At 44.6% G+C, this 20,296-nt stretch overlaps 2 protein-coding genes across 5 annotated transcripts; one reads left to right on the top strand and one right to left on the bottom strand.

Moving 5' to 3' along the window:
• Positions 1 to 76: 76 nt before the first annotated feature.
• Positions 77 to 11,320, top strand: STRADA (STE20-related kinase adaptor alpha). 3 transcript variants are annotated; one of them, XM_010282923.1, is made up of 12 exons: positions 77 to 157; positions 1,430 to 1,487; positions 2,366 to 2,394; positions 6,012 to 6,114; positions 6,635 to 6,756; positions 6,890 to 6,998; positions 7,116 to 7,239; positions 8,257 to 8,428; positions 9,099 to 9,203; positions 9,367 to 9,590; positions 10,278 to 10,320; positions 10,993 to 11,320. In XM_010282923.1, exons 1-12 carry the CDS (start codon positions 122 to 124, stop codon positions 11,143 to 11,145), a joined length of 1,278 nt encoding a protein of 425 aa, XP_010281225.1. In that variant the 5' UTR covers positions 77 to 121; the 3' UTR covers positions 11,146 to 11,320. The 3 variants fall into 3 exon arrangements, with proteins under 3 accessions (XP_010281225.1, XP_010281227.1, XP_010281226.1); XM_010282925.1 differs by lacking the exons at positions 1,430 to 1,487; positions 2,366 to 2,394 and having other exon boundaries at positions 122 to 133; XM_010282924.1 differs by lacking the exons at positions 1,430 to 1,487; positions 2,366 to 2,394 and having other exon boundaries at positions 122 to 157.
• A 2,259-nt stretch (positions 11,321 to 13,579) lies between these two features.
• On the bottom strand, positions 13,580 to 20,174 carry RNF113A (ring finger protein 113A). Of its 2 annotated transcripts, none has more exons than XM_010282921.1 (8): positions 20,075 to 20,174; positions 17,381 to 17,488; positions 16,993 to 17,102; positions 16,682 to 16,788; positions 16,013 to 16,102; positions 15,039 to 15,132; positions 14,273 to 14,379; positions 13,580 to 13,793 (listed from the first exon to the last, which is right to left on the bottom strand). In XM_010282921.1, the coding sequence occupies exons 2-8, from the start codon at positions 17,465 to 17,467 to the stop codon at positions 13,705 to 13,707; spliced, it is 684 nt and encodes a 227-aa protein (XP_010281223.1). In that variant the 5' UTR covers positions 17,468 to 17,488; positions 20,075 to 20,174; the 3' UTR covers positions 13,580 to 13,704. The 2 variants fall into 2 exon arrangements, with proteins under 2 accessions (XP_010281223.1, XP_010281224.1); XM_010282922.1 differs by having other exon boundaries at positions 20,068 to 20,169.
• Between the last annotated feature and the right edge of the window lie 122 nt (positions 20,175 to 20,296).

Genomic DNA, 20,296 nt, shown 5'->3' with positions numbered 1-20,296 from the left:
TGAGCGCTGCCCGGCGCTGCGCACGGTCCCGGGGTGAGGCGTGAGGGGGTGACCCGCTCTTGTGCCTGCAGGTTGCCCGTCCTTTCACGAGCTGCGTGTGGTAACACTAAACGCGGAGTCCATGTCTTTTCTTGTAAGTAAACCCGAACGGATTAGGGTGAGTGCTGAACACCTTCCAGCTTCCCTCAGACGCCGGCGTGTCGGTAGAGCCTGCCTTGCGCTTGTGCAGAGGAGCTGCGGCGGGGCCGGCCTCCTGCAAAGCACCTTAAAGTCACGTTTAAACGTGCTAATTATAGGGCAGGGTGTCGATGTGCAAGCTAGGTGCTAGATAAAAAACCCTCTGCGCTGAAGTACTTATTGCTCGCACACCTGCATCTCCTCTGTGTGCGATGCAAGGGGTTTGTAATGCGCGTCGCAATTAAGAAAAAGTGCAGTAATGCTGATTCTTTCCAACCTTTGTCGCACAGGTTCACTTTGTGATTTGTTGTTTGGTTTTTTTTTTTGTAAATTAGCTTGGAAAGCTAAACGTAACAGCTTTTTTTAATTCTGCATTTTTAAGTGAGGAAGTTTCATGCTAGTAAACCACTTTCAGTGCCTTAAAATGGTATTACTGTATACGAGTTTTGCGTCGTTACCAGCTGAAGACTCGTTGGTGCTTTCTAGGACTGGCTTCCCTCGCACTAAAGAACATAAGCTACTATTTTAGTTACTTTGCCGAGTAGGCAAATTCTAATGTGGGAGTGTGATTGTTTATTTAATGCTAACTTCATGATCCACACTCTGCAAGCCTAACATTGCATATTCACTTGCATGGTGTGTGTGTGTGTATATTTTTTTTTCTTTGAATCACAGAGTTGAATAGAGTGGTAGAAACATTTCTCTGCACAGCCTAATGCTTTCTGTGAATTTTAAGCATGAATTCTGGAAGAGAACAACAGCTTTAAAATATTTATGTTTAATTTTGCATTCTGTCAATAGATACGTAACCAAAATATTTAAGTTCTCTAAGACATCACTTCATTGTAAATAGTTGAGGCTTTTTTTACACCTATTACACCCAAACCAACAACTTTTATTTGCCTGTGCATGGGAGTTGTAGCATGATTATTATTTTTGCTGTATGTGCATGGATAAAGGTTCTTATTTGAATGATCTAAAATTATGTTAACTTTATTGCAAATGCATACTGGTCAGGAAAAGCAGTAGCACCTGTGTGGTTGCTGGGTGCATGCCATCGTAGTGGCACAAGAAAAGAATATCCTTGTCCAAAGGAAGGCTGTAACTCTGATGTTGCAGCTAATAAGTCTCAGACCATAGTAGAATCCTTGAAGTGTTATGATTCTTTTATGTTTTTTGTGGGGGAGGGGGAAAAGAACCTTGTTTCTAGATGGAATAACTAATTATCTGGGTGTGTTTTTTTTTCTTTCAGCGGTGGGTGTCTGAAAAGTTCATTGTTGAGGGCTTAAGAGAGTTCGAACTGTTCGGAGGTAAGTTCTCTTCTTGTGAGACGACGTTGTTAGAAATGTTTTATTTTAACCGCAAGGTCTGTTGATTTGGTTGTAAATATGTATCTTAACAGTAAAAGAGATTAATAAATCTGGTTGTAGCACCAGATCTGGTTATTTCATATGGTTTTTCAAGCTGGCTAGCCACATAAAGTTAATATGGAAGTGTCCAAGATCTAGCAAGTTATTTAGAAATCAATGGCATGTTGATGGCAGTACTATTTTCACACCCTGTGTTCTCTATTTCTTAGCATAACTGCTTTTTTCCTATGCAAAAGATAGATTTGGGAAGGTTGATTATAATTTTCCGAGTAAAAATGGATTTTGAAACGCTGATGGTAGCTCCCAGTTGTGCTTGCAGGAGAGCTGATTGGCTTCTGTTCTGCTTTGTGCAGTCACGAACAAAATTGCCCACTAGGATGCGGAATTCCTGATCAGTGACATGGAAAGCAACTAAAGCGTAGGAAAGATGTCTAGATCTTGAGCTTCCAGGCAGAGTGGAAGGATTTTCACTACTCTAAATAAACCTTTGATAGTTTCTTCTCTCTTAAGCAAAGTAGAGATGTCATTTTGTAATGTGTTTAGAGGTTTAATAAAAAAAATTGTTGCCTTATATTAATGTTGAGTATATGAACAGTAGCACTATTTGAATCTCTTTAATTCCTATACTGGTACTACAATTTGATTATTTTTAGTGCCGCAACCTTATGTGTAAATTGAATGCTTTTGTCTATTAAAAATATTGTATATATTTGGTATCAAAAAGTATCATGCAGGGTTATTTACTCAGTTTTCCAAGTATATTTTTAATGGGTATCTGCTGAACACAACATGGTGAACAATTAATTTCTTTACTCCAGAGCAGCCTCCGGGTGACTCTCGGAGAAAAGTAAGTGACTTTTGCAGGCTGTGGTGCTGTGGTTCATTGCATGGAGATTATTCCTTGTGGAAGTTTGATTTTTCTTTTTATCTTAGTTATATATTTCATCTCTATATTTAGCTCTACAAGTGTGGAAACAGGTTTCACCCTGGAGTAGAGATTTTGGTGTGTGGTTTTCAAACTATATGTGACAAGTCAAAACTTTAAACTTAATCTCTTGGATTTGTATTTGTGTCATCGTTGTCCCTTCCCCCAGCCCCCCAAGGATTTCTTTTTTGACATGATTTAGATCTGATTCTTCAGAGATGCTGATCTCTTATAACTCTCTTTTATTCTAAAAAGAATAGGTTAGTTTATGCGACTTCTGAAAACTAGGCCCAAAAAATTTTATGTTGACCATTCAAAACCAGCATTCCCTTCTGAACACATCGATTCTGATTTCCTTTCTCTTCCCTGTAGAGCAACCACAACAGAGGCTCCAACATCAAACCCAAACATCGTGTAATTTTCAGTTTGAGGTGACTTTACCTCTTGTTGTCTGGTTCTCTTCAGACTCAATTCCGCACATGCTTAGAGAGCTTTGCCTCTTAAAAACTAATCACTAGCAAACATGGAATGTCTGTTAAAAAATGTACAGCCGAAGTGTGGCAGTTGAAAACTTCACCTTGATTCTTTTTGTTCTGCAGGCCCTGCTTGCACATGATCTGGTTCATAATGAACAATGCTCATAGAACAACACAACTTGCGATAGAATATATTTATCTTAATTATTTCCCACCTACCCACACCATATTGAAACATTTCTGTGTGCAGGTGTTGCTCTAGTTTAAGCTAATTACAAAAGCAATTTAAGTGTGATTTGATTTTAAGTGTGTCAGTTCAAGCTGCTTATAATCGATTTTTGTGCCACTGTCTGTAATTTATGGGCACAAACAAAGCTGAAAATAGGAGATGTATATGGAATGTTTTGTATAAAGTCACGTAAATTCACACCCTTTTTTAAATTGCTGAGTATTACGCATATGCTGGACTGGAAGCAAATTGAGATTAGCATCTGTTTTGTTTTTGTTACATTATTCACTTGGGGTTTGGTCACCTCTGCAGTGGTATTGCTGACTCTTATTTTGATTTTTACATCTAAATAAAAGCTTACTATTTCCAGCAGGGCTATAGAAGAAGGTAAATAATTTGGGGAGGGGGATGGGAGGAAAATTTTTGTTGCTCATGGTGAAAATGAATGAGGGAATGAGGAGGTGGAGAGGAAGACAGAAGAAAAATGACATTCCCTCGTCCTAATTCAGATGAACATCACTTGTCAGATGCAGATCCTTGCTAGCATCACATAACTGATTTTCTTATGGCATTTATAACAGTAGTTGCCTTTCAAAGATTAATTTCCTTAAATTTATCTCAAATTAAAATCAGATCAATAAGCCAGAGAGCTAGCTCTTAATGTCATGCCATAAAGCTAGTCATATGTGACTTCATTTTGCAGCTGCTTTTGCTTTTGACCATACACCAAAAGTTGTCCTGTGTGAAACCACCGAGGAGCTTTTTTTCAGTATTTCATAAATGACATTTCAGTTTAACTTTTTTTTTTAAACTCTTGTATGATGTTGATAAAATTCTGGTAGAGCTCCTTTTGCATTAACTCTCAGTTATTGGTCACTGCTAACATGAAGAGAGGTGAGTGAAGACGTCTGATGTACTGGAAGACTTTAAAAAAGGGAATTTACAGTATTTTTCCATTAGTGTTGAAACAGCCTACACCATTAATAAGATTAAATTTTTTTTTTTTTTGCATCTGTTTTGTTGGCTTATGCTATATCTGGAGTGGACTTTAATAAAGCAAACTTACATTGCTCAGTGTTTCACCAGCTGTCATTGCTCCATAACGCTGCTTATCAGAGCCTCCTGCTTTCATTTCCTTGGTGGCACCTTTCTGCTTCAGAGGTTTCCATCTGCCTGTGTGTCTATCCTGGCAATCTTGCAGTTGACAGGACTGTGTGAAATTGCTGGAAGAAGTAATAAACGATACAATTGAGATCAGAATTGACAGGCATCTAACAGAAGTTTGAAATCATGAATGGAAAGTTGCTGCCTGTTCTCAGCCAAGGAACAGCACTGTGTAGTGTTACTAGAATAAAGGATTTGGGACTGCTGAGATCTCGGGGGTTAGCTATCCTGAAAGAGGACTGAGTTGCTGTGCTGGAGTTGTTTGAGCTGAAATTATACCGTAGCACTATTACAAATCTTAAGTTTTGCCTTTTCCCTTAACTGAAGAATACACCTATTTTAAAGGTAGGCAGAGAGAGGTAAAATGTGTGCCGTTCAAAGTCAGTTGAAAGGTGGAACTTGGGAAGTGTGACTGTTAGCTTACTCCCAAAAGTATACCTAGGGACCCAAAGGTAATTTATGGCAAATTCATGTCTGTGCTCATTGCACTATGTTTACCCTGGGCTGACTGTACAACAGCAAGTTCCTTGTTTTTCAGCTGTCACTGTGCTGTTTCCATCTTTCAGTGATGGGGGAAAAAAAAAAAAAAAGAGTATGTGCTGTCTAGGAAAATGCACGAGCCTTTTCTGCTTCATGTACCGTGAGAAAAGGTCTGATAAAGGGCAGTTGCAGTTGATGAAGAATGAGGTGGAAAAAATGAGCTGGAGTTCCAAATGTCAGGAGGAGTTAATGTGCTGGAAATTTCAGGTAACTCAATCTGATCTTAGACACCAAATAAATTTGGTTCCCCATTAGGACGCTCTCCTTGTGACTTTGAAGTTTGAGGGAGTTGGAAGGTATAATGGAACTTGCAAGAATATTTAAGTTTGTCTTCTGAGAAATCCTGCTTGGAAGGATTTATGTGTGTGTAAATAAAGCAGATGGCTTTATGTCAGGTGTAGTGAAGAAGAGCTGACAGGCTTGGGAGTGCTGCCTTCCCTGTGTGGTGTGGGCTCTTTTTTTTTTTAATTTTTATTTTTACTTTGTTTTCTTTTTTTCCCCCCCCTGTAAGCACTAATGCTTTGCATTTCAGTTTTTGCTTTCATTTGGAGCTTCTCTTTTCATGTGTGTCTGATCTTCATATCTTGGCCTAAGTTGGTTCATCACTTCTACCATTCAGCTAAGCAGCTTCAGCTGCGCTGGTCTCATCACAGATGAGCAACTGAAAACCAGAAGCCCCAGCATCAGACAGGATGATGTGCAGAGAAGTGCTATATATAACCAAGCTTTTCTTTGGCCCCTGCTCAGACAACAGGATGGTGGTACAGAAGTTTTTGTAATTAATGGGAGAAAGGTAGTTACTATAAAGCAGTGCTTAATTTGTCCTGGGGAATAGTAATTGGCTTTATCCAAATATTCCTAAAGAAATTCTAGCTTACAGTAATTAAGAACCTACCTGTTAGAGTTACATGTTTTGAAACACAGATGTCTGGATCTTCTGAAATGAGGCATCTCCTGGATATCGATTGATAAATAACTACTTAAAATTATTTTAACAGCAATTAAATTCTCTCTTCTGTATTCAGTACTGTCATATTATTTTGAGGTGTATGATAATATAAGGAGCAGTGATTTTTCCAGCACGTGATCTTTATTTCTTTTGACCTGACTTCATATTTTTTTTTCCCCAGACAAATGAGGCGAGCTCCGAGTCGATAGCTTCTTCCCCTAAAAGGGACACCATGAGCAACTTCCTACCAGACAGCGGCTGTTATGAGTTGCTCACTATCATAGGTAATACTACTGGTGGGCTGGAGGATCAGAAGTCTACTTTGCAAAGAAAATAACTTCTGCAAATTTGTTGGCCTTTTCTTGATTGATTACTTATTTTTGACATTAGATGCCTGTCCCCTTTGATTTTAAAATCACTTTAATAAAAAATGAGATGCCAGTCCTAAAGGCTTTCCACTGAAAGGGGCATGTAGTGGGTTAATGATACTGAGTGTGAAATACAAAGTCAGCAGAAACAGCCTGAAACCTGTCCCTGTCCTTGGCGGGGCTGTGTCCTAATAATTTTATTTCTACCTCAGTTCTGAACTTGAAAGACAGGATAATATTACTGGCTAGGAGGATTTCTCTTGGGATACGTGCCAAGGAAGGTGGTATCTGATGGAACAATTACTCCTTTTCATAAGGCCAAAAATAGTTTCGGTAAACGAGTGTGAAGATTATTTAAGGGTCAAGGACTGGAGGCGTGCTCCAGAAGTGTGTGGTTCCAGAAATATTGCTGAAGCGTTAATGCCTTTTCTTTCAGGCAGAGGCTTTGAAGACTTGATGGTTGTGAACTTGGCAAGGTATAAACCCACAGGAGAGTATGTCACAGTCAGAAGAGTGAACTTGGAGGCCTGCACAAATGAAATGGTCACATTCTTGCAGGTAACACGAATCCACCAATACTGTAATGCAAACTTAGGAGGGGACAGACAGCAAGAGCGGTGCTTATCAATACTGTATTCATATTTCTGCATTTACTAAATTGAATCAAAATATCTCTTTTTTTTAATTTTAGGGGGAACTTCATGTTTCCAAGCTCTTCAACCACCCTAACATTGTGCCGTACAAAGCAACTTTCATTGCTGACAATGAGCTATGGGTAGTGACATCTTTCATGGCCTATGGTAGGTGGAGAGCGAATACCTTTGGCCATCATATTCTGTGAAATGAAATTTAAGAGGTGAACTGTCCTTGGCATTTTTTTTCCCTGACCAATTAAGAGGTGTTTTGTTTCTTTTTAGGTTCTGCAAAGGATTTAATCTGTACCCATTTTATGGATGGGATGAGTGAACTGGCTATTGCATATATCCTCCAAGGCATATTGAAAGCACTTGACTACATCCACCATATGGGCTATGTACATAGGTATTAAAAAAAAAAAAAAAGGGTGATCTGTTTTCCTTCTGTTGCAAGTTCTCAGAAATATTGCTCATCATTACAGCAGCGTGGGTAGTTCGAGAGACGTGGAATGCATTACCAAGTTTTGTATTACTTTGCTGTTAGAGCCAGTCAGTTTGATAGTAATGGGAAGTTATTATCATTGATCTTGGTAAACTGCATGAAAGTGTCACTGTGGAACAAACTTATCCCAAAGACCCCTGTGTATCTAAAATCACAACTGCAGCTCATGTTGACAGGCTGACTTGTTAAGGCTCTGTTCAGATGCTATTGATTTTTTTTTTTTTCAGTTGCTTATTGATTATTTTAGTGGGCATAGTGGTGTTGGGTTGATGGTTGGACTTGATGGTCTTAAAGGTCTTTTCCAACCTTAATGATTCTGCAATAGTATCCAAATTGAGACTGATGGTGGTGGTAGGGATTTGCCCTGTTGCTGTTGAAAGTCCTGGATCCATAACCTTTAGTCTTGCATTTCTCCTTGCCACAGACACATGCTTTGGGAACCTGCAAAGTGGGTGAATAGAGTCCTGTTAATTTTTGTAGAAGTGGTTTTGCACAGCAGTCAAGATCGTCGGTAGGAGTCTCAGCCTCCTGAGGAGGCTGATCGACTATTGTCCTGTGCATTGAGCTGTCTGGTGAAGTAGGCTTTTATCTTTTCCATAGGTGCTCACTAAGGATGAATTTCTGTTTAGTACTACAGCTTCTCTTAATCTTTCTAAATCACTGTTTCCACCCCTTAGCATATTTTTCCTCTTCTCTGAGACATCCTTCTGTTGCGAGAGTAAATTTCAAATGCTGAAAATTCTAGGTTATTAGTGGTGACTACTTTCATTGTATGCACTGTAAGAGAAATTCAGCTTACCTATGACTGCCTTAAATCCTTTGCAGTGCCCTTCCGCACTAAGTTTTCCTGGGAAAACTGCAAGGAACATAACTCTTCTGAGCACAGAGAACCTGACTATTTTTACTTTTTTTATTTTTTAGGAGTGTTAAAGCCAGCCATATCCTGATCTCTGTAGATGGGAAGGTGTACCTCTCTGGCCTGCGAAGTAATCTAAGTATGATCAACCATGGGCAGCGACTCAAAGTTGTTCATGACTTTCCCAAATACAGCATCAAGGTCCTGCCCTGGCTCAGTCCTGAAGTCTTGCAGCAGGTGTGTTTAAAAAAAAAACACAACAAAACCACACACCACCAAAACTGCTAGTTTTTAATGATATATGGTATCTCTTTATGATTTTCTGAGTTCTTGGCGGGGGGGGAGGGTTGGGGACCACAACAGAAGCCACAGGGTTACTTTTTCTTGTGTTGAACTCTGTTCTTTTTATCTTAAAATCACTGACCCCTAGCAAGGGGAAACCTGTATTCCTGTAAACAGGGGCAATTGCTGAGAATCCCATGTTACAACATTGTCTTTTCTTTCCCTCCAGAGGAAGGTGTGCGAATGCAAGGAAAAGGAAGGGGAGAGGCTAGAGGAAACAGATTTGGGGCAGGTGCAGGGCAAGTGCATAGAATTTGGTCTGATTCTATTTAAAACTGACTAAACAGTTTTATTGCAGGTACCTCTAACAGACTCTCCCATTAGCAAAGTGTTATAATAGATGCCATCCCTACTAGTTAGCTGATTTCAGTTAAATAAATGTTGCCCTTAACTGTGGGTTTTAACAAACAAAAAAATCACCACCACAATAAACCAGCCTATATGTGGGTTGTACTGTTTCTGCTCTAACCATTTGGATTTGCTGTTCTGCATATCGAATCGCGGGTATTGCCCACGCAATCCCATGTAAGTCCGCAAGGCTAATTTTTATTTTCCTTTCATCTAGAATCTCCAGGGTTATGATGCAAAATCTGACATTTACAGTGTAGGAATAACAGCCTGTGAGCTGGCAAATGGACACGTACCATTTAAAGACATGCCTTCTACCCAGGTAAGGTTTAAAAGCTGTTCTTTTCTCATCCTTGATCCTGGCACACGGAACTGCTTTGCTGCACTGGGCTGTGAAGACAGAAGGGTGCCATGCCTACCTGAATGGGAAATCTTAACTGTCTAGTCTTTCTGTGTGTGATGTTGCTTCTGCCCCTCTCTTCCAGATGCTTTTGGAGAAGCTGAATGGAACTGTTCCCTGCCTTCCTGCTGATGAGCTGACTATGAAGAGCTCCCGTTCAAGTGCTAACTACGGCATGGGTGAGAGCATGGCTATTAGCAATGCGAGAGCGGCCAACGGAGAGCCAACCCTGCACCCTTATCTTCGGACCTTCTCCACCTACTTCCATAACTTTGTAGAGCAGTGCCTCCAACGGAACCCTGATTTCAGGTAAAGCCAGGTGAAAGCTGCTCTTCACAGACCTGCACTATTCTAGGGCTGATTAAACTGTGAGAGCCAGCAGAGGTGGTTCTAAGTTTTCTTTCTGAAAGCATAGTGGAGTGAAGATGTGCTCCATACACTGAGAAGAGCAGTCCATGTATGTAAAACAAGAGCAGTGTTAACAGTTTGAGCACTTTTTATAAGAAATCCTGAAGAATTACTTTGCAGCCTTCTTTGGGGGGTAGAGTGGTGCTACATGTCAAGAAAAGAAACTGAACAACTTGAGTTTCTGGGCCCTGAGACTGTTTATCCAGTTTCCATCACTCTGAATGTCTGCTGTTCAGCCAGCAGAGAGTAGCGATGGGAAGTGATCAAGAACTGTATTTTCCTTTGTAGAGAGCGTAAGGTTGTCCTTAGCCATGACAAACTTCTCCAGCATCCACCCTCTTCAGGCACTTTCCCTTGACCAAACGCTGGCATGTGCAAGTAGGTAACTTGCGCAGAAGGCTGAACTGCTTGCATAAAACGTCACGTGAACATAATAAACAGTGCTGCTGGTTACAGAAGGGAGATACCCTATAGCTGAGAAATGAGAGAGGGTGGAAGGACCCTCGTCTCTTCTTTCTTCCGCTACCTGACTTCAAACACAGATGCATTTTCTTGTGTGCTTACTTTATTCTAACTCCCTTCTTACAGACCAAGCGCGGGCACTCTACTTAATCATCCCTTTTTCAAGCAGGTAAGGAACTCATTCAATCTGCAGATAAAGAATCGGTAGCTTTTCTGTTGTTGTCTTGCTGTGTCACAACTACAGGGTGGGAATGTTGAGTTGCTGAATTTTGTGTGATCTGAAAGGATTAAGTTAGTTTGACTAATTGTAGTGCACCTTGGTGATCCTCATATTCCACTGGCAGATGGACAGGCTGCTCTCTGTGCATCTCTTATCTAAAGAGAGGATGTGAATCTGCTGGGCCTGTATGCCAGAAGTTTTTCACCCGCAGACTGTAGAGTGCTGGGGCAAGGCACTCCTAGCCTGGTCTTAGAGACCAAACTGAGGTGACCTGAGCACTGCTTACAGCTGTGTGGCAGGTTGGTGAGCTCCAGCCCTGGCCTGGGAAGAGGCAGAGGCTCTGCTGCCCCTGCAGCGATCTGTCTCGCTTGCTGTGAGCTGAGGGTTAGGGTGATGCTTCACTGAGGGGAGCATCAGGACCGTAGCGCCCAAGTGCTGCTGAAAAGACTGCCTGCAAAGCACTTTCTTGTTACAAGACACAGCGCGAAAGCCCTGCACCCTTCTGGGTGCAGGCGGGAGGATAATACCGTGTTCTTTCTACCTGTAACCACACGTTGCTCACCTGTGATGCGCAGCTGTGGGGAAGCATTTCAGCAGCTGAGTTCTCTCCTTTCTGTGCAGATCAAGCGCCGCGCTTCTGAAGCACTCCCTGAACTTCTGCGCCCCGTCACCCCAATCACCAATTTTGAAGGAACGCGGCCCCAGGATCCCAGCGGCATTTTTGGGCTGGTGTCAAACCTGGAGCAGCTGGATGTGGATGACTGGGAATTCTAGAAAAACAGGGACTATACCTGCCTCTGGAGGAGCTTTATGGACATTGTAATTTATTTCCTCTTCATAAAAGGTGATGAATGTTACACATAGAAGAGTTTATAGGTTCTTGGGAAGGAACTTCAACTGCCTGTTTACTTAAGAAGTAGCCAGGAAACAAATGGACAGACCTGAGCTGGAAAAGCATCGACCCCAAGGAACTGTAGAGTATTCCAGATGGTGCAGTGCCCAGAGCCCCAGTTCTTGCAACTGAGCACTGGTAGATCACTCGAATGGGTTGTGTGAGTGTGTTTAGTCTCTATTTATGTTTTTCTAAAAATCACTGGCTTCCTTGTATCACAGTTGAAGACTGCATGTCCCTACCCTCTTTTGTTTTTTCTCTTCTAAGGGTGCCTTAGAGTTAAGGGGAGGCAGGCAGCTCTTAGTTTTGGGCATTCTTTTAGAGCTAGTTGGATTACTGTTACAGTCTTGTCACAGGGTAAGGTTTGGGGCGGGGGGGGGGAGAGGGGGGAGAAGGGATTATGTTCTTAAACTTATTCTCTGCTTTGTGATGGAAAATGGGAGATGGAAGACAACCTGATTCCATCCATTCCAGGCACACTCATGGCATCGGGCATTCCTCGGCAGCACTGGATTTTTCTCTTCCAGAGAGAGCTTTTGAGGAGACTCCTCTCACTTGCTGCCGAGCACTCTGAACTCCAGGTCAGACAGGGCATTCTAGCCTCTCCTCCCGTGGCTGCCTGGGTCACTAAAGCGAGTGTGTACACCTGTGCACTGTACCAGCTTTTTTTATCCCCCACAGCACATCTAGTTGAGCCTCTCATTAGCTGGGCTGGTTTCACAGCATGTAACACTCAACCCAGCTTGTTCTTGGTGACTTACCCTGGCACAGAGGAAAAAGCAGCTAATTTTCATGCTAAATCCTCTTGCTCATGACTCCTCTTTTGAACATTATGTACAGAATTGATCTTAAGCCTTCCATTACCATTGCTGTTCTGCCTTCCCTGACTGAATGACAGGTAAAATGTTGCTTCTCACATGGCTCCCCTTGATTCATGGCTGTGTGACCCTGCCCTGCTGCTGTGGCAGCTCTCCCCCATTCCATGGTATTTGTTTTTTGGAGGTGTATTTAAGGCTTTTACTTTGACCCTGCCAAGGACCATGGGTGCCGGATGTCTTTCTACTCTTTAATGAAGCACCAATAATCCAGTCCTGTGTGGTTGATGGGAGTAGTAGTGCTGGCAACAGGTCCTTCTTGTGTTTATAAACTGTACTTGAACCCAGATAAAGTTTGTTACTCTAGTTTTTTTGCCAAAACAAATAAAATATTTCTGAAGTTTGCTTTTTTTAAAGGCTGCTGTTGTTGCAAGGTGATGACACAGGCTGTCTGTACACACTTAACTCTCTTCTCGTTTCCTTACTTAAAAGGCTGCTGCTTTTACCCAGCTGGCATTAGAACATACAACAGCAGTTGCTGTTGTACAGGTCACAGCACTGTTTTTAGTTGCAACTGTCTTCACTTTTCAAAAACATATTTCTTTCTTGTTCTTCTCTGGAAGTTTCAGTAGAATGCACTCATCCTCCCAGAGCAGGGGTGTTTGTAAGGGCAGGCTACACTTCTTCCTCTCTAGGATCATGTTTGGTTCCTGATTGAATTTTATTACAGCAGGTAGATCTTGGTTTCCTAGCTTGGCATGAAGGCTGCAGTCTGTGAAAATCCTTAGCCGTCTCCCATAAGCCTGGACAGGGTTTGGATCGCTGGTACTTAGAGCAAGAAAAAGCACAGTACCTCTCAGCATAAAACCCTGGGGACTGAGCTAGTGACATACTGCAGGTGTTGTGTTTGGAGGAGATGGGCTTCCTCACAGAACAGGGATGATTTGATAGGTGTTGCCCACTGAAGTTCTGAGCCTCTCTTGACTTCTCCTAGGAACCGAGGCAGGTAGAAAAGACAGGAGGGAATATATACTGAGCTACAATAAATCACAAACAACTACCGCACTCGAGCCTGCTTTCCCCTGAGCTAGCATTTTCAGGGTGAAGGATGAACTTACTTAATGCAAGCTGGTATTTCTCATCCCTTTCCATGCTTTCAGCTCACTACATGCTCAAAGATCATGGACTGACTGACTTAAATGAACCTAGGGATAGTTTTATGCTTACACAGCCGTAGGAAGCTAGCAGAATCAGTGCAAAGTTAGGAGTGAAACAGCAGCACCTTAATCAAAAAAAGAAGTTGGGAAGTAACTGAGCGCACAGCCTTCAACACCTCTTTCCCCAGGTGCACTGCTGCACTCAGACAACTGCTGGGGGCCTGCGAGCAGCACGGCAGTAGCAGGCAGCCATATTTGGGCACAACTCGAGTCTCACCTTACCTGTTCCATCTTGTGCCTTCAAAGAGCAGCAAACAAGGAGCCCAGTACACTCAGGACACTGTTTTAGTAGCTGCTGGCTGGATACACACGCACTGGCTACAGCTGCTGGCCCCAAGGTAACTGCTGTGAGCCTTTTTTTTTCTCCCATGAAAGCTTTATTCAGCTAGATAGAAAACGGGATGTTCTGCTATTGCGGATCCTCTCCATGGTCTGAATGCTGCTGCTCTTCCTCCTCCTCTTCCTCCCCTTTGTGTTTTTCCAATTTTGCCATGAGCTCTGAAAAATGGGAATAGGCAGGATGAGACGCCAGGTGCCCACGTCCTGTAAACACCCATCTCCGCAAAAAACAGGGCAGCTACCAAAAATCACTTGCTACACACAGGCTCAGCTAGGAGCCATCATCGCTGGCGGAGTCCAGAGCATCAGATGTTGCAGTGACAGAGCCCATCAGTGCGTAACTGACCTGCCAACTAGAGCATCTAGTCCCCGGGGCACATCCCCCCTACCCTCACCAGAAGTCACACTCTCCAAGTTCCCCAGCTGGGGAATGAGCACAGATGCTCCCTTCACACCTACGGAGCCCCCGAGGCCATGATTTAGTATCTCCCTGCACTAAAGGAAGCTCTGCCAGCAGCCAAGAGCTGTGAGCTCCAGCTTAGAGCCAGGCCCAACCCCAAGAAGATACATCAGGAGCTGGTGCCAGGCTGCTCCAGGCTCTCCCACTGAAAGTCCTCTCTCCCACAAGTGCCCGTTACCTTTTGCTGGGTTGAAGACTCCATTGGTTTGCTTGTCACAGACGTAGCAGCGCTGGGATTTGCGATACTGTTGAAGGGCGCAGCTCTCACAGAAGTAGTGCCTACACCTGTGCAGAGACACAGATGCCACTGCAAGTCACCAGATGATACAATCACTGTGTCCAGGAGTTCGAAATTACTGCCTACTGGTCCCTGGGGGATGCAAAAGTGAGCTGCATGCAGAGCTTCCTCTGAATCACTGTCCCCATGAAAGGTGTTTCAGCATTGCTTCACTGATGTGGAGTGATGGCACAGAATCACCAGTGAGCTTGTCCAGACAGCAGGTACCCAGCAACACAGCCAGCAGTGTGGGAGAGGGCTGGCAGTGTGTGATGTCCACACTGCCCGCTGAGCCTACTCTTCATCCTTGCCATGCTTCTGTTCTCTGCTAATGCAATGTGGTGTGCTGCTCAGTGTCGGGAGGAATGAAGGCATGGAAACAAAATCTCCAGATTAAGGGGAAAGATGATGTAATGAGGCAGCCTCTGTGGAAATCTAAAAGGTGCCTGGACAACAAAGGCTTGAGATCCCTTCCAAGGGGATGCTCCAGATGATAGATACAGTTATACGACTACCTGGTTATCGGAGGATTTCCCCACCCACCAGATAACAAGCAGATTCCACCCACCAGCCTGTGGGCAGTGTTTGTATTTGCCTTCACAGTGAGTAAGTAGTGAGCTGGATCAACAGCAGCCACTTGGCTCCTCCTGCCAAAACAACCACTTACTTGGTGACCACAGGGTTCTTGAAGGAACTTCTGCAGATGAAGCATTTGAAAGGCATATCCTCCTCATCACTGCTCACCTCATAGTTCTCCTCATCTGCAGCAGAGAAGGTTAGCCAGACTGGAGCAAGAGCAGAGGCAGCCAGCCCAGCCCATATGTAGGGCATGAAATATTAAATATGGAGAGACCACAGCAGGTGGGATTAAATCTGTGCTGGAAACAATAGAGCTCTGGCATCTGGGTGTTGCTGATGTCAGTAATGCATGTGGGACTAAGATATAATTAGGTCTAATGAGCCAGTGTGCTTGTTGCTCATCCCACAAGAGCAAATTCTTTTCTACGTCGCCCACTCACCGCTATAAAGAGACAGATCCTCCAGCCCCCTCCTGTTTCTTAGATTTTCTTCCAAACCAGCTGCCACCAAACTCTTTGGCTCCAACTGAACATAGAATACCCTCTTCCCCCCAGCTGCAAAGTGGTTCACGACCAACACTCATGAGCCTTGGGCCGCAGCTACGGATGCTGCGAGTGAGAAATAATGACGTGATGTAGCATGAAAGCATCCTACCTCCTGGGCATATGGGAGGCCGGAAACGGTCACATCTCCATAGCTCCACGCAGCTCGCTGCTGGGACCTGACAACAGCAGTGCTATCCTTTTACAGAAAGCCAGAGGAAATAATTCTCTCTGGTGGCAGTCAGTGATTATCTGAAAGCAGCAGATTTCCTCAGCACTTGTCAGTGGTTATTTGCCCTTGCAGCAGGGAGTTCCACAGCTTTGGAATAAAGAATCCTTTCTGTCTAATATTAATTCAACCCGTGGCCCATGTAGTTTGAGACAGCAAAGGTCCCGTTTCATTCTTAGTGATCCAATATCCCTAAGTCACATTCACTTTAGGGCATGATAAAAGGCAGGACCTGGTAGCCTCGTCCACCTTTAGCTTAGGGAGCTGGAGAGCAGAGGGGTGATGCCATACCATTGACTCCGTATCTGCCTTCATCCAGTTCCCGTTCGATCTGCCAGCCGTGTTTGTAGTCCGAGCGGTCGTGGAGGAATTTGCAGCTGTCTGAGCAGCACAAAGAAAGAAGAAATTTAACAGCTAGGCCGTGTGGGGTAGAGTGTTAACAGGACATTTCATTCAGGGGCAGCCTGCGCTTTGTGCACAGATATGAAACCCGATTGCTTCCCCACTCGCCTGTGCTCCAGGGCAGTGCCAAGCTCCTGGAGCAGGCACAGGATCCCTCTCAGGGCTGACAGGCCATGAGGATCCTGCTCTGTGTGCCACAGCGACAGTTCCAGCATTTGCACACATGGGAAGTGGGATAAGGAACAGGAAATCCCATCCCTCACATGGCCTCGGCAGCCAGAATACCTGTGGGAATGTGCATCACTGGAACATCCCAGGGGTCCCTCCCAGTATTCTTACATTTATTGACTAGAGGCCACCAGCTTTCAGAAGGGCTGACACAGGTAACAAGAACGTTGCATAAAACAACTTTGCAAGAGCATCACACACCAGCTCTGCAGACACGTGCTTGTAAATCAGCGCATATCTTAGCGCCACAAATCCAGGCTCACAAGCTGGACTGGATCCCTTCGCAAATCTGGCACAGCACATGTTCAGCTGCAGGCAAGATCCACTCACCTCCAAAACCGCAGAAGCCAGTTTCTTTGTAGTCCTTGCAGATGTCGGGCTGGTAGTCCCATCGCACCGTGGCCCGCAAGTGCTCTGGAGCACGGATGGGTCCTTTTCTGAAAGGGTGGGAGAAGGCTCAAGCCGGCTGCGCAGCTGCAGTGGAGAAGGCCCCTGGGGGCCTGGTCAGAACCAAACACCGCACTCGTTAGACAGAAAGAAGCTGGCAGTAACAGCAAAGTTTAAGCCCCAAACAAGTGCCTTTGGGGAACGTGCCTGAGCTCCTCTGTGGTTCCAGTCCTCCGAGGCGCATCACGACCTACCTGACCATTCCTGAAGAGGCATTTCCCATTGACGTGTCCTTGGGCTTAACATACTTCTGGTAGTTGTTAATACCACGGTAAATTTTATCATCCTCCTTTCCTCTCAGCTCCTTGGAAAGCAAAAAGAAAAGTGATTAAGGGGCAGGAGGGCTTCACGTCACAGATTAAATTTTCACCTCTCTGACACCAGTCTCCCTTCCCAGCCCTGCCTTCCATAATACCAAGATGCCAATGAAGCCAAAAATTTCCCCTGCTTACAAGAGTTACAATCCTGGCTTCTCAAATTCCCAAGGAGGAAGGACTCAAACTCTTCTTGGTGTGCAGAACGGGATCAGTAAAGCACATGTTCTCCTGTTGCAGAGCAACTTACATAGCATGGCTGACTCACCTCCTGAATTTTCTGGCTGCGCTCGAAGATGGCCTGGGCATCTTTCTCCTTCTCTGTGTCCAGTTCATACACTGCTGTGGCTCCCATGTCTTCTGGGCCAACAGGTTTCTGAAAAGCAAGGAGGACTTGTGATGACAGTGAAGAGAAAACCTGTATAGGACAGAGAGCTCCTTGGCTACCTGGAGGGTCGGTCACAGAGCCAGTACTGGACATGGTCTGCTTTACTCCCACCAGTTTCTAGCATCCCTTAGCACCTGCCAGGGAGAATCTCCCATGGGCCAGACCCAGCCTAGTGCTTGCAGGAAACACTTGTCCATACTTTACTCCTTCATGCTCACCCTCGGCTCAGCTGGAAGCTGAACTCAGGTCTCCTATGTCCAACACTTCAATCATGAGACCATCCCGCCTACATGTAGGATGTTGTATCTGAACTTTTAACCCAGCTGTGGGTGGCTTACATTCAGTTTTAATACAGTGATCTGGTTTAGATTCCTCTTTAATGGACTGAACAGATACCTATTCCTAGGTTTTATCAGATCTTCAGGAACAGCTGCACAGAAACCAAAGAATAATTACAGCCAGCCTTAATTAAAACCTAATCCAACTTAGGTGCCAAAAAGCTTCTGGAGCCCCAAAACTGTCATCTCCTCCTGTTGCCTTCCCATTCTCCTACAGCAAAGAGGGCTAATAAATACTGCCCTCCTTGGCAGCAGCCAAAGCAGTGAATAATTACAGCACAAGGTTATATTCATATTAATCTCTAATGTGACAAGGAGACCTCAGTCTGACCCTGCAGCTTCGACTGGGGACAGTTAGGCATTATTCCCATTTTATACAGAGGCACAGGAAATAAGGAAATAGGTCCAAAGAGGAACATGTGTTGATACCTGCTTTTAATCCTACTTATATCTTGCCCAGGCTCATACTAATGGGCAAAACTTCACTGGATCAAGAGGGAAGTTAAGAGAAAAATCTAGTGGGAAAAGCAGTTTGAGCTGTGCCCAAACCTTCACAGCTGATTTCTCTCCACTCCAGATGTTAACAGGTGTTATAGGAGTCACCTCCTAGTTCAAACGGAATCCATTGTATAGCATTAGTTAAAAGCCTTACGTCGCAAGCTGTGAACTTTCACCTAGATACTGATGAACTTATATTGAACTCTTAGTTACATGAGGGAAGGCCCCGAAACTGGTGTAAATTAGAAAGGTAAGAAAGACAGGCACATCCATCAGCAGAAGTTGCCTCCTCGAGAAAAGAAAAAGAATGTCTCGTCTGGAGGGAGTGAAAGGATCCAACGAGGAGCAAGGAAACCCCAGACCTAAATGCTCCAATTCAACTGAACCGTCTCATGAGGGGAGGGGAACTTAGACTGTAAGGGTTTAATTGCCCAGAGATTCTTTTGTTTGGGGGTCCCTCTCCAGAAGCACCCAGCTCGAGCTGTTCTGCATCGCTGTACCACCTAATAAATTTGTCTGGCGTATGTCATGTCAGAGATTCTGCTTTGGGAAACCTCGGGTCGAGCCTGAGGGAAGAGGAAGTGCCCAAGAGTGAGTGTGTGTGTGTGGAGTCGAAAGGGGCACCCATCAGCTCACTGGAGTTGCTTGCTGCGAAGGGACCCTGGTCCTAGCAGTTAAAGTCTCAGGTGGTGTGTCTGCGGCTCCTTGATTGGTGTGTGAATGCTTGGGCAGCGGCTGCTCCTTTAACACAGGACGCCCAGCACACTCCACCCATCAATCCCAAGAAAACAATGATCGATCTCTGTAGCTCTTAATCCATCACTAGTCACAGGGATAAAGATGGGAGCACCTTCTAAGTCACCTTGAATTCTTTGTGAAGGAAGATGGCCTAAAACTGAAAACATCAACCCAACAGTAAGGCAAACCTGATTCAAGTGCTCCCTCTCCTGAAAATTTTGTGTGATGTTGTGCAAGCCCAGTGGCATCTTGGGGTTTTAATTCCCACCTCTAAGGGGGAAAGGCCAACCTTTGATGGCCTCCTGAGGATGCAGGGGGTATGAGGAGAATAAACAGAATCACAGTATCACTAAGGTTGGAAAGGACCTTCAAGATCATCAAGTCCAACCGTTAACCCAAAGCCACCATGCCCCCTAAACTATGTCCTGAAGCGCCACATCCACGTTTTTTGAACACTTTCAGAGATGGTGACTCCACCATCTCCCTGGGCAGCCTGTGCCAATGCTTGACTACTCTCTTGGTGAAGAAAGTTTTCCTAATATCCAATCTAAACCTCCCCTGGCGCAACTTGAGGCCATTTCCTCTTGCCCTATCACTAGCTACTTGGGAAAAGAGACCAACACCCACCTCACCACAACCCCCTTTCAGGTAGTTGTAGAGGCAATAAGGTCCTCCCTCAGCCTCCTCTTCTCCAGACTGAACAACCCCAGTTCCCTCAGTCACTCCTCGTAAGACTTGTGCTCCAGACCCCTCCCCAGCTCCGTTGCCCTTCTCTGGACACGCTCCAGCACCTCAACGTCCTTCTTGTAGTGAGGGGCCCAAAACTAAACACAGCACAAGGTGCTTGTCTAATAGACAAGAGGGAAGGGACAGGGAGGTGCATCTACAGATAAAAAAGAAGGAATGGCTGATCCCACATTTGCAGAGGCAAATTCTATCTCTGTGGGATCTGCCAGTCCCACTTGATCTGACACATTCTTGCCCAGTCCTTACCGCCGACCTTGTTGATTTGTAAGTGACTCCAATCTCCCGTGATGGATCCTCATCGTCACTGCTGCTCAGTGCGTACGCAGGCCTCTCCTTCGTGCACCTCCTGGTCTGAGGGGCAAGAAGACAGCAGCTATGAAGGATGTAAGGCTCCAACACTGTGTCTAGCCTGAGCTTGGCAGGCCACTGCAGATGCACCCGGGATGGAGCAGGGCCCTCCTCTGTGGCTCCCTTA

Source organism: Phaethon lepturus, unplaced genomic scaffold (genome assembly GCF_000687285.1).
Source record: "Phaethon lepturus isolate BGI_N335 unplaced genomic scaffold, ASM68728v1 scaffold22252, whole genome shotgun sequence".
Lineage (NCBI taxonomy): Eukaryota > Metazoa > Chordata > Aves > Phaethontiformes > Phaethontidae > Phaethon > Phaethon lepturus.
Note: the sequence above shows the minus strand (reverse complement) of the source record. Positions and strands in the feature narration are given on the sequence as shown.